We start from the raw sequence: 10,804 nt of genomic DNA, 5'->3' as shown, positions 1-10,804 counted from the left end.
CCGACACGCAGACTCTTAAGAAGGTACGAGGAGATTGTTTGCAATCGGTTTCGCTCACCAGATTAATGAAGCGGGTTGGCGCACAGCCTCGACTGATCCGCGTCAGAACATTACAAAACAGTAAAATATCTAATAAAAATAAATAAATTAGCATCTTGTATATTCACCACTTATTTTTGCTTTCTTGTTAATTTCCATTAAACCCGAGTGACGCACAGGCGTGCTAAATTGTTTAATGTGCTCTCACCATATCCACGAACACATTGACATGTGCTAAGCTAACCGCACTCCGTTTAATCTCATTATGACTCTGCAAGATGCTCGACTGGAACCAAAAAGAAGAAGAAAAAACCCACGCAAACTTGCCACATCACTATGCAGGAACATTACAATAATCCTCAGCGTGCGTTTCATTATGCATGAATTAGCGTCCGCTAATGACAGAATCCTCTCTGTTTGTTAGATATCTCGTCAGCATTAATAATATCGCAGCGGGCTCTCACGGAGCGTTCGCCAGCGTGTCAGACTCGACGTCTCTGACAAGTGACATGTTTCTGGCAGTGACCGTGGACTCAGACACAGGCTGCGTTCGAGTCGGCGGAACTGGTGGGAAAAAAAAAATGTTTCTGGTAGAATTTGTCATTCTTGCTCGCAGCGATGCTATTCAACTAAATACATTTTTCACTCGGTGTAGGACGCGTCGTGATCTCCCGACGACCCATAAAGTACTCGAACAGTCGACTGCATCGCCGACAACCATGTACCAGAACTTACGCCCCCTCCCGCCTCCCGCCATGGAAATTGGATTATCTTGTTTCACTTTGCTTCTTATCACAAGTACCAGAATACTAATATATGTGGTCCCCTAGACGTTTCGTGAATCCCATGTGGAGAATGCAGTTGTGGAATACAGGGACTGTGCATTTAGTGCTAACGCAGTCAGCTCTTGAATCAGCCTGTGGACGCTGAGTTTAGAAACAGTTGGGTGAAAGTGTTGCAAACATAGGGCCTGTGGGGGATTTTTTTTTTCTCATCCTAAATGTATTGTTTATTGTTAAACGTGAAAGAAGACGGTTACCTACGTTGACGTTATAAGGATGTAGTGATTCTTTGGTTTTAAAATCAATATATGCTTCGTTTCGATAGGTTATGGAAAAAGTTGTCGTTTGATGTTCACTTGACAACGAACCCTTATTTCATCCTGATGCAACCTCCTCACCACCAAACAGAACACAAAAACTCTCCCGCATGATAAATCATTCCAGTAAGACAATCGGCTCCCCCTAAACCCCCCTATCTGAACTGTACAACCGGTATGTCATCAGGGAAGCCACCCTGATCATAGGGGACCCCTCCCACCCCCTCCACCACTCTTTCCAGGCACTACCATCAGGCAGACGGCACAAAGTTCCTTTGTCCCGGAGGAACATTTACAAGAAATCGTTTATTCCCTCTGCAATAACCACTCTGAACAATGTATAATAGACAACGTACAGCTGCTGTTTTTGTATGTTTTAAATGTGTTTTAATGTCATACGTATTGTGGAACCTCCTTGAAGGAGAATTTTCTGTCACTGCTTTGGGACAGACAATAAAGTTATCCATCTATCTTAACCAAAGTGGCAAACCACCGTGATGTCAACCCTTGGTTTTGGAACAGTTGTTTTGAAGCCTCGAGTTTCTCATTTTGACCAGCGTCCGGTTTGGAAACCGGACATAGGTTTGGGGGTGAGTCTGAAAGATCTCGTCCACTGTGCGCCCACCTACACCTGCAACCATGGCAGGCCAGCTGTCAATCACGCTGTATCCACGCTACAGTGCTTTATCGTCCATTTTACTCCAAATGAGACCACGATTTCCAAAACGAACATCATGCTGTATTGAAGACGACTTGAAACTAGAGATTGAACTATAAACTCCTCAGGAAAATGTTTACTAACGTTATTAATCAAGTGAGAAATAGTTACTTCTATAGACTTCTATAGAAACGGACTTCATTTTGCAACCAGTGAGTCGCCCTCTGCTGGCGATTCCAGATAATACAGGCTTCAGGCACTGCTGCATTAACTGCTTTTGGCTTCAAAAGTGTAAACGCCATCTGTGGAGTTCCAGGAGACGTGACAATACGCACCCGCAAGTACAGTTCTTTTTTGTCAAAACAAGTACTATATTATTTTAACATGAAATAGTTGTGGGGGGTTTTCCTTTCAAGTCAAGGGAGAGTTGGAAGATATTAGTGTATAATGCTGGGGTCCAGCTGCCTTAACCATCGTAATGTTTTTCATACAGTTTATCACTGCAAAGTCAAAGAGTGGCATATTGTTGGTTTAGTGTGTATGTGTTGATTTTGAAGAGACGAAGGACAGAATTTGTGTGATAATCTAAGGGTTTAGAGCACAATTTATTGACAATATATTGGTTCAACAAACACACCAGTGTTCAGTGTCAAAGTTAAGTTTTGACCTTGGAGACATATTTCCTGTGAGCTTCAGGCTGCCTCTCAGTCTTCCTTAGCAAAGGAAAGGAGGTTACGTTTGATGCCTACTGTACTGTAGGTCACGTGATGACACCCTGAGCCATAATCAAACTCAAGTGACTGAGGAAGATTTTGATTGAAAGCTCTAGAAAGAGCTCGGACATACATTTTTTTTGGGCAACACAGTCAGGAGATTTCAAGTCTTCTCCGATCACTCCGATATGTCCATGTCTCAGCTAAAACCACTAAATGCGCGTTTCTCCTACTTTGACCTGTATAACAATTGTATTCACCCGTGTGAAATCTCCGAGGAAGGGTTTAAAAGGCATCATTGGATCAAAGGGCGACCTTTCACGTGATGGTCAGTTCTTTAGTCAATGTCCATAAATAAATTCAGCTCATCACTAGTCGGCTGCTGCGTCACTGATGAGTAAACAAATGTCCTCACAGTGTCGGGTCAAATCATTTGGCGAGTGTCCAGTGCCAGTGCCAAACTGTCGTGACCGTCCAGTCAGGAGAGGCCCCCCTCGTCAGCTCTTGGTGGAATCTAGAAGGAAAGAGGCAGACGTGTTTAACAGGAGCTAAGATGCTTTACATTTTAAACACGAATCAGACTGAGGTAAACCATGCATACCTACCTGAAACTGAAAATTCAGAAGAGTTCAGAAGAGCATCCTAAATTCTTTGTAGTTCAAATGTATTTATAGTTTTAAAGATACAGACAGACTGACTGAGGCGCGTTCACGCCTACTTGGTTTGGTCCGAACCAAAGATGCAGGTGTGAAAGGTTCCTCGGACCACGGTCCGGACCAACGGACCAAATTTTGGTCCGACCAAAAGAGTTGGTGTCGGTGCGGATCTAACTGAACCGTGGTTCGGTTCGTTAGCGGTGTAAAAACTATTTTTTTGGATGGTTCGGACTTTCGGACCAATTACAGGAAGTTGAGGCAGCCAGCTATCACAGAAGGAGAATAAGAACTTGAACAAGAAGTGGAAAAATGAACCGCGGTAGCACCTGGGCAGAGGAGACTAAATATTTCAGTGCAATTTGGTCCGACAAATAACAATAAAGTCAACTTGAAAAAAATGCAGGAATGTATAACTTATTTTCTGAAAGGATGAGAGAGAGAGAGAGAGGATATGAGAGGAGGGCAGAGCGGGAACAGGTAAGGCCTCCCGCCGAATTGACAACACACCGACGTCGGACGCACGCCCGTCTACAAACCAATCAAAGTGCAGTATAGGGAAGCGCATTAGCGCTCGCAAGAAGACAATGTGAATCCAAAACTGACCGGATCAAATGTATACAATGTAACAAAAACAGGAGCGCTGTGTCTAACCTTGGTCCAGTGTGAAAACGCCCTTACGCTGACGTTCAAACTAAGTTTTGCCCCTTTGTCTCACCTTGAAAGTAACGATGTGAGGATTCTGAAAATGCCTTCCATATTCTGCCAAAACTGTCTGTTTTCTAGCCTTTGGGATAGCACTTGGAAGTTTAATAAGCTTTCTCCAAGGGGAGTCTAAGACCTGAAACAATAGGAAAGGAGAATCTGGCCAACTAGATAGGTGGGCATTAGGTAGAGAAGACCCCACCGTGTGGTCCAACAACTAACCGGATTACTGATGGGAAATGGAAGGAGGCTTTTGAATGTGACATGCACTGGGATTGGAATTATTTTACTCTTTTTTTTTTCTTTCAGCAGCAAATCTTGTCAGTAGCTCTTTGAACTAAAGTCAGAGAAGTGACGCATGATCAGAATTTCACAAACAAAACTGAATTCTGTCTTTATCCCCTTTCACAAATGGAACATGTAATGTTGCTGGCTTTATCTGTCTGTTAAAGAAATGCATTTTTGTTACTCAGACACATGGTGTCCATTATGTCAATGTTGCTGATGGCTTCATTCAGACATGAGGAGATTTTATAGAGACCCCACAACACTTGCACGATATTTCCCAAGTCATCTTTTATCATCAGGCATAAAATGATGCTCCTGAATTTCTATAGTCAGATAGTGACCAAGCACGGAATGAAAAGACGTTAGGCTGCGACGTCTTGCTCACATTCTGTATGTTCTGCTCGATTATTCAGAATTTTGAACGAAATATAGCTGTGGACTTTAACCAGACACCATACAGGTCAGATTTGTGTTGCTCAAATTTTGAAAGGTCCAGCCTGGTGAGATTCCCTTGTACTGTTTTATGTGCACGACGAATACAGAGATTGAGAGCGCCACCAAAACACAAATGAACTACACACACTACTGTGCCTGAACGCATCCTGCATCAACACTAAAGGAGGACTGAAGTTTCCGCTGCTCTACTAATGCGTTGTTTCCTCTGTAGTAGCTGTGCAGACAGCGTTAAAGTCAATACAAGCTTAGGATTGTCACTTTCTTGGCTGTTTTTTTTGGTCACCCAATCAGTAGGCACATTAAAGTGCTTTAAGCCGCTTTCAGACTGAACTGACGTCTGACTGCATGAAAAAAAAAGAAGAAGATTTGAACACGTCAGCGCTGAGTGAGAGAAGATTTGATTGTAATCCGTACTTTTGGACAAGCAGCACGTTTGTGTGTGCAGGCGACAACCCGAGTGCTTACTCATAGACGGCGGTCGCTATTTTCTTCTGTGGGCTGCCGTCTTCACTGGACGGCACTTTGAAGATCTTCATTCCCTCTGGGTCATCCGGCCCTTCGTGTGTTGACAGGAGCCAAAACCTCAGGACGATGAAGCAGAACTTTCTACCTGAAAGGGGAGAGACGGGATCAGCAGTTGGCAGGGCTGAAGCTTCGACAGACAGAATAAAGTTCCTATGAAGTCGCATATTCACAACTGATGAACTTGAATTTAGATCCAGAGTCCTCTATAGATGAAGCTCTGTTGAGCTGATCTACTTATGACGCTTATTCTGTAGATGTTCAGACATGAAGTTTGCAGCAGGCGGGACATGACGATTTGTGTTTTTTGGTTAGTCATCAACACGCCGAAGATTTTCTTGCTGTATTCTCACATGGGTTCACTCACGGACATTTGACAAGGGGGGCTGCAGGAAGGGTTCTGGAGCAACATTTGCGGACATTTGCTTTCTCACATACAGCCCCTCAGGAAAAGTTCAGGACAATGTCCGAACTTCGGTGCACGTCTGAAAAGCGGCTTCAGTGTGTTGTAAAAAGTCAGATACGATAATCAATAAAGTTTGATTCCAACTTAAAAGCGTTGTGTAACTGATCTGGATGCATCAACATTGACGACTGCAGAGGGTGAAAAGGAATGGAAAAAGATCAGATCTGAAACGGAGATTAAGAGTTTGTGTGGTAATCTTAATTTAGCAGCGGAGCAGGTTAACTGGTTTGCTCAGGTTGTGAAAGGGCAAACCCTGACAGAATGCCCACTTCAACTCAAGTATGCGAAGGTTATTTGCCGACAGAACTCACCATATTGATCGAAGACAACGGACACATCTTCCGGAAACACAAATATAATATCATCCATGGTTAAAGCTAGCTGCCTTCTCTGAGCTTTGGTGAGGGGCCTGCACCTCTTCTGAATATATTTTACCATCTGGAAGAACAAAAGACACCATCAGAACAAAAACAGATGAAGTAATTAAGTACATTTGAATATTAGAAGCCTTAAAGAATTTATTAAACCGTTAAGATTATGTTTGCAACACGGTGTAATTTTTTGGAATTGAACACAATGCCCCCCCCAAAAAAGGGAGCTTAATAACATATCACATGTTCACGTAGATTGGAGTTTATGTAGTGCCTAGTGGTCCATACATTTCTAGCTAATGTTAGTGAAACACAGTATAGTGAAATATTAATGTTTCATTTAAATACAAATGCACTTTGTATGTGACTGTACAGTTGTGTGCGTGATTTGTTACCTCATTGGACACAACTCCCTTCAGTTCATGGTAGTTGCCGCTGGACATCACGTTAGAGACATGGAGCACAGCCTGGGATGGACGAGGAACAAGATGTGTGTTTATTTATCTGAATCATGGTCGGTGATATATCATTAGGGCCTCAGTTCCTGTCGTTACAAACGTGTTTGTGGTCTGAGCTAATTGGGTAAACTCATGACTTCTGCTTCAAACCAGGAGGGGGGAACCTTTGTCGAAAGTCAGGTAACAACGGGCAAAACTCAAATATACAACATTGTATCTTTTTCCATTGAGTGTCTTTAGTTGAGAAAAAACTGTCTCACTATGAGGTACATTTGAAAGCAGTTGTGGATCAACTTCATATCACACAATGTTCAACATGCTTTTGCCCATATGTAATGTTATTTTATTAATTGAAATTTCCATTGTTTCCACTGGCACTTGAAGGACTTATAAGACAGAGGGGGGAAAAGTACTATGGGACTATTTAGTTTGCTTAGTTAAATGTGGCAACATGGCCTTTTAGGATTTTTCAGTTGGCTGTTGAGATCATACACTTAAGATTTTTCAGTTAAGATTTTTCACCAATCCAAATTGATCTTTTATCAAAGACACAATATGTTATTTTGAGCATTTCTGGCAACAACCACAAGGTTGACGCATGCGCAGGAGGTATGACGTCATGATCAGGCGACCAGACAAACAGACGGTTTCATTGAGAATTTATTTGTATTATTTAATTTAATTTAATTGTAATAGATGTAGACAAAACAAATATGGCATCATTCATTTAGAATAAAAACAAAATATGAAATATTTGCCGGAGGGGAACAGCAAAAGAGGTAATAAATACACAAGGGGAAATACACCGCAATTTCAATTGTCTGAGAAAGTCTTCCATAATTTTATAAAAAACCTGTGCCTTCTTACCTTCAATCATCCTAAAAGATTTCAAGTATAACCCAAATTCGTTTAAAAAAACAATAAGTTTGGGGAAGATTTTTGGACTCTAGCCAGACTTAAAATCACGTTACAACAGAGTTCCTGATTTTTGTTTTTCAATATCAAACCAAATGGTAAAGAATATCTACAAGGGGAAGCTAGAAATTATTTTTTGTCTTGTCTTCAAGATGCAAGACGCAAAACTGCATGTATTAAATTACATGAGAAAAATATATGGTCTGTAGTTTCAATATCATTTCCACAAAAACAACACACATTATTGTTAGTATTAAAATGCAGCCTGAGTAATTCTTAGCAGGGTAGATATTGTTCAAAACTTTACTAAGCGATTTTGGAGACAGCTTGTTTCTCTCTCTGTTGTTGTTGTTGTTGTGGTTTTGCTGCTTGAGCCGGCCGCGAACCCGCAACCTGCGGTTTGGGAGTCCGACGCACTAACCACTAGGCCAAAACCAAGGACTTGCGGCACCGCCGCTGGCACGTCTCTTTAAGCGATAGTTCAGTGATATTGAAGTGGGGTTGTATGAGTTACTTATGCATAGTTAATATGTTACCATATGGAGATGGTGATCATTTCAAGGACTTTGGAGGAGAAGTGGAAGTAGGAAAAAGTCTGAGTCCCACTGTTGCAGAGGGGAGCACCAAAAAACGTCTTTTTCGCCACATTTTTAAACGTTACGTAAAAAAATAAATATGCGTTCACTTGTACGCTAAAGGACGTATTTTTTTCACTGCCATATACCCCATTGGCGAACTCCGTAAAATGACATCGCTGATCACCATCTCCATAAGGTAACATATTAACTATGCATATAAGTAACTCACACAACCCCACTTCAAAATCACTGAGCTATCCCTTTAAGGTGTCGACGGGTGACGTTTACAACCTGCGCTCGCGGTGTTGTGTGGCGCGGGTCCGAAATATTCCCTGATCTCAACAAAACGTGTATTGCTTTAGAATCACTTACTGCCCCTTTAAGCTACCTGCCTCCCTGTTTGGCAGTTAGCAGACGTTTTGTCCAAAGCAACTCACAAAACATTATGTATAAATAACAGTGTAAACAAATGTAAGTTAACAAATTACAATAATCGCGCAAAATACTATCATCATGTTTACAAAAGTGTGTCTTAGCAACTGAACTAATTAGAGGGATTATAATCAAAACTACAGAGCTAAGTAGAGGTCAGGTGTTTTTCGGGGTCACGTGTTTCCGGTTTAGAGAAGTGGAGGTCACGTGTTTTCAGCCGGACAAGACCCTCTCGGAGAAAAATGACAGATTCCTCTAGGATGGAAAATTCCTAAAAAAAACATTTGGGATAATCGAAGTAGCAAACTCAACAACACCTGCAACATTGATATGGTCCTTTTAAAGACATTTTGACGCAAAAAAAGTGACAAATTATTTTAAAAATCCGAATATCAAAACTTAATTTCTATCATCTTGGGTTTTTTTTGCTTTTTTTTACAGTTCTTTTACCTCAGAAGAATCACAGGGCACTTTCAAAGCAATGCCACATAAACTGAGCAAATAACGTCATGATTGGAGATCATAAAACGCATATTCGGAGACGTCAACGAGCAAATGTACACCATCGAAGTAGAAGGCCCGTTGGTTCCTCTCTCGGTGAGTTACCTGCTTCACTCCTCTCTCAAACTCCACAGAGGTGACGTCCGACTCGAAGCACACACTGATCAGGTACATCATGGCTTTACACCGGATCCATGTGATCGGATCCGGGCTGCCGACCACGGAGAGAGCGGGCTGACCGCCGGAGCTCCCCGCGGGCCCGTCGGCTCCCGGCCGGGAGCAGACAAGTCTGTGTGTCTGTCCGACGAACACGAGCCTCCGCCGGCAGAAGCCCCGGCAGAAGCCCCGGCCTGGCGCTCCGGGCTCCCCGGCGAAGGCACGCGCGCACGCCCCCGCCCACTGGCCGTGCACGAGCGGCTGCCCGCGGCCGGCCGGGCCCTTCTTCCAGGCGCGGACTGCGGGCCCGCGCGCCGCGAGGCCGCCGATCCCCGGGGCTGCGGCGAGGCTGGCGATCCGCTGCATCAGCGCGAGGGGCACCGGGGACCCGAGGACCGACGCTGGCGTTGCCTCCGTGGCCGCTGCTGAGGTAACCTTACGCAACTCACCCCATGCCTTACCCATAATCCTTGTGGCGCTGCACACGACGTGAACACACACACACACACACACACACACACACGACTGATGCCTTCTAGTGCTCTTGGAAATGCACAAACGATCCAGTGGAACACTACGGTGGGACTCTGTCCAACGACAGTTCATCTTTCTTTACTTTAAATTGATATTTTAACTTGTTTAATGTATATATATGATTATGTATATATATACTAAATATAATTGCTCCTGCTCCTTCTCAAGCCAGCAAACCAAATTTCTTACAGCAAAGTATTTTTAAAAAAAGGTGGAAGCCATGGGAAGTAGAGGAAGGGATGGAGTGGAAGAACAGTATTAATATATATATATATATATATATATATATATATATATATTGGGTATTTTATATGTATGTACAAACCCATTATAATGGAGGTTCTTTCAACTCTGACAGGTTAATTATGCAGCATAAGGTTTTCAGCAGCCCTAATAATTTCTTTTCAAAATATCATTCACAACCTCTTTATTACTGTTAAATCAGATCACAAACTAGCTTTGGGTTGCTTTTATGTGCATCCAGGGGGATGTGAAACGGGTTTTTTTGCAGCACAATATTACACATGTATTCATTTCAAATAACTATATTTGTTCTTTGTTTGGCTGATTGAGAGTTTTATTTGTTTGTTAGTTTGGTTGTTGGAACTTACATACCGCACGTAAATGCAGCAAAGTGGCTTTACTGACAGAATCCAGTAGAGGGTGATACATATCCATTTATCTGCTTCCTGTCCAGTGTGTGTGTGTGTGTGTGTGTGTGCCAGTCTGTTTCTGTCACAGGCTCCTTTGGGACACATTTCACACCAAGGACCAGTTACATGGGGACGACTTGTCAAATCCCGTGTCCCCAATTGGGGAAAAGGTCAAGTGTGGGTCAAAGGGTAAGGTTATAGGTTTAGTTTAGATAAGGGTAAGGGTTGTCAAGTGGTGAATGTAAGTCTCCAGGAAATGAATGCAAATGCCCTCCAAAAACAAACCAACAAACATACTTTAAGTGTCTGTGCATGGATGTATTATTATAATGCATTACAATAAATGATTTAAAAAGAACACACACACATACACACACACACACACACACACACACACACACACACACACACACACACACACACACACACACACACACTCACGCATGCACGCACAGAACAAGTTGTTCCTACGGGCCAGCAGTTTCTGCCCAGGCTTTGTTTTCAGCGCAGGTGCCTAAAATGATTGAGCTAAAATGTGAAATTTGATCAACGGACCAAAACATCATTACGTCCCCGCTGTTGCCGGTGATTACAGGTCAGCGCCGTT

The 10,804-nt window shown here is 42.8% G+C and overlaps 1 protein-coding gene and 1 long non-coding RNA gene across 2 annotated transcripts in view; one reads left to right on the top strand and one right to left on the bottom strand.

Annotated features, from left to right (window-relative positions):
- Positions 1 to 2,382: 2,382 nt before the first annotated feature.
- si:dkey-82o10.4 (uncharacterized protein LOC797793 homolog) lies at positions 2,383 to 9,490 on the bottom strand. The gene is made up of 5 exons (XM_035608594.2): positions 8,960 to 9,490; positions 6,366 to 6,437; positions 5,911 to 6,037; positions 5,077 to 5,221; positions 2,383 to 3,023 (listed from the first exon to the last, which is right to left on the bottom strand). Exons 1-5 carry the CDS (start codon positions 9,473 to 9,475, stop codon positions 2,939 to 2,941), a joined length of 945 nt encoding a protein of 314 aa, XP_035464487.2. The 5' UTR covers positions 9,476 to 9,490; the 3' UTR covers positions 2,383 to 2,938.
- The window catches only part of LOC124849728, a 16,490-nt gene continuing 15,032 nt past the window's right edge, over positions 9,347 to 10,804 (top strand). Inside the window, exon 1 of the long non-coding RNA XR_007030203.1 lies at positions 9,347 to 9,440. This is a non-coding gene — a long non-coding RNA (uncharacterized LOC124849728). The remainder of the gene's footprint in view (positions 9,441 to 10,804) is intronic.

The sequence above is a fragment of the Scophthalmus maximus genome, chromosome 20 (genome assembly GCF_022379125.1).
Source record: "Scophthalmus maximus strain ysfricsl-2021 chromosome 20, ASM2237912v1, whole genome shotgun sequence".
NCBI classification, from domain to species: domain Eukaryota; kingdom Metazoa; phylum Chordata; class Actinopteri; order Pleuronectiformes; family Scophthalmidae; genus Scophthalmus; species Scophthalmus maximus.
Note: the sequence above shows the minus strand (reverse complement) of the source record. Positions and strands in the feature narration are given on the sequence as shown.

What these genes read in the sequence shown, in the direction of transcription:
- si:dkey-82o10.4 (XM_035608594.2), bottom strand. Translation starts at nt 9,475, where the DNA reads ATGGGTAAGGCATGGGGTGAGTTGCGTAAGGTTACCTCAGCAGCGGCC. An exon ending in TTGAGAGAGGAGTGAAGCAG is followed by an intron (nt 6,438 to 8,959) that starts GTAACTCACCGA and finishes CGTCCATCCCAG; the next exon opens with GCTGTGCTCCATGTCTCTAA. An exon ending in AGGGAGTTGTGTCCAATGAG is followed by an intron (nt 6,038 to 6,365) that starts GTAACAAATCAC and finishes TTGTTCTTCCAG; the next exon opens with ATGGTAAAATATATTCAGAA.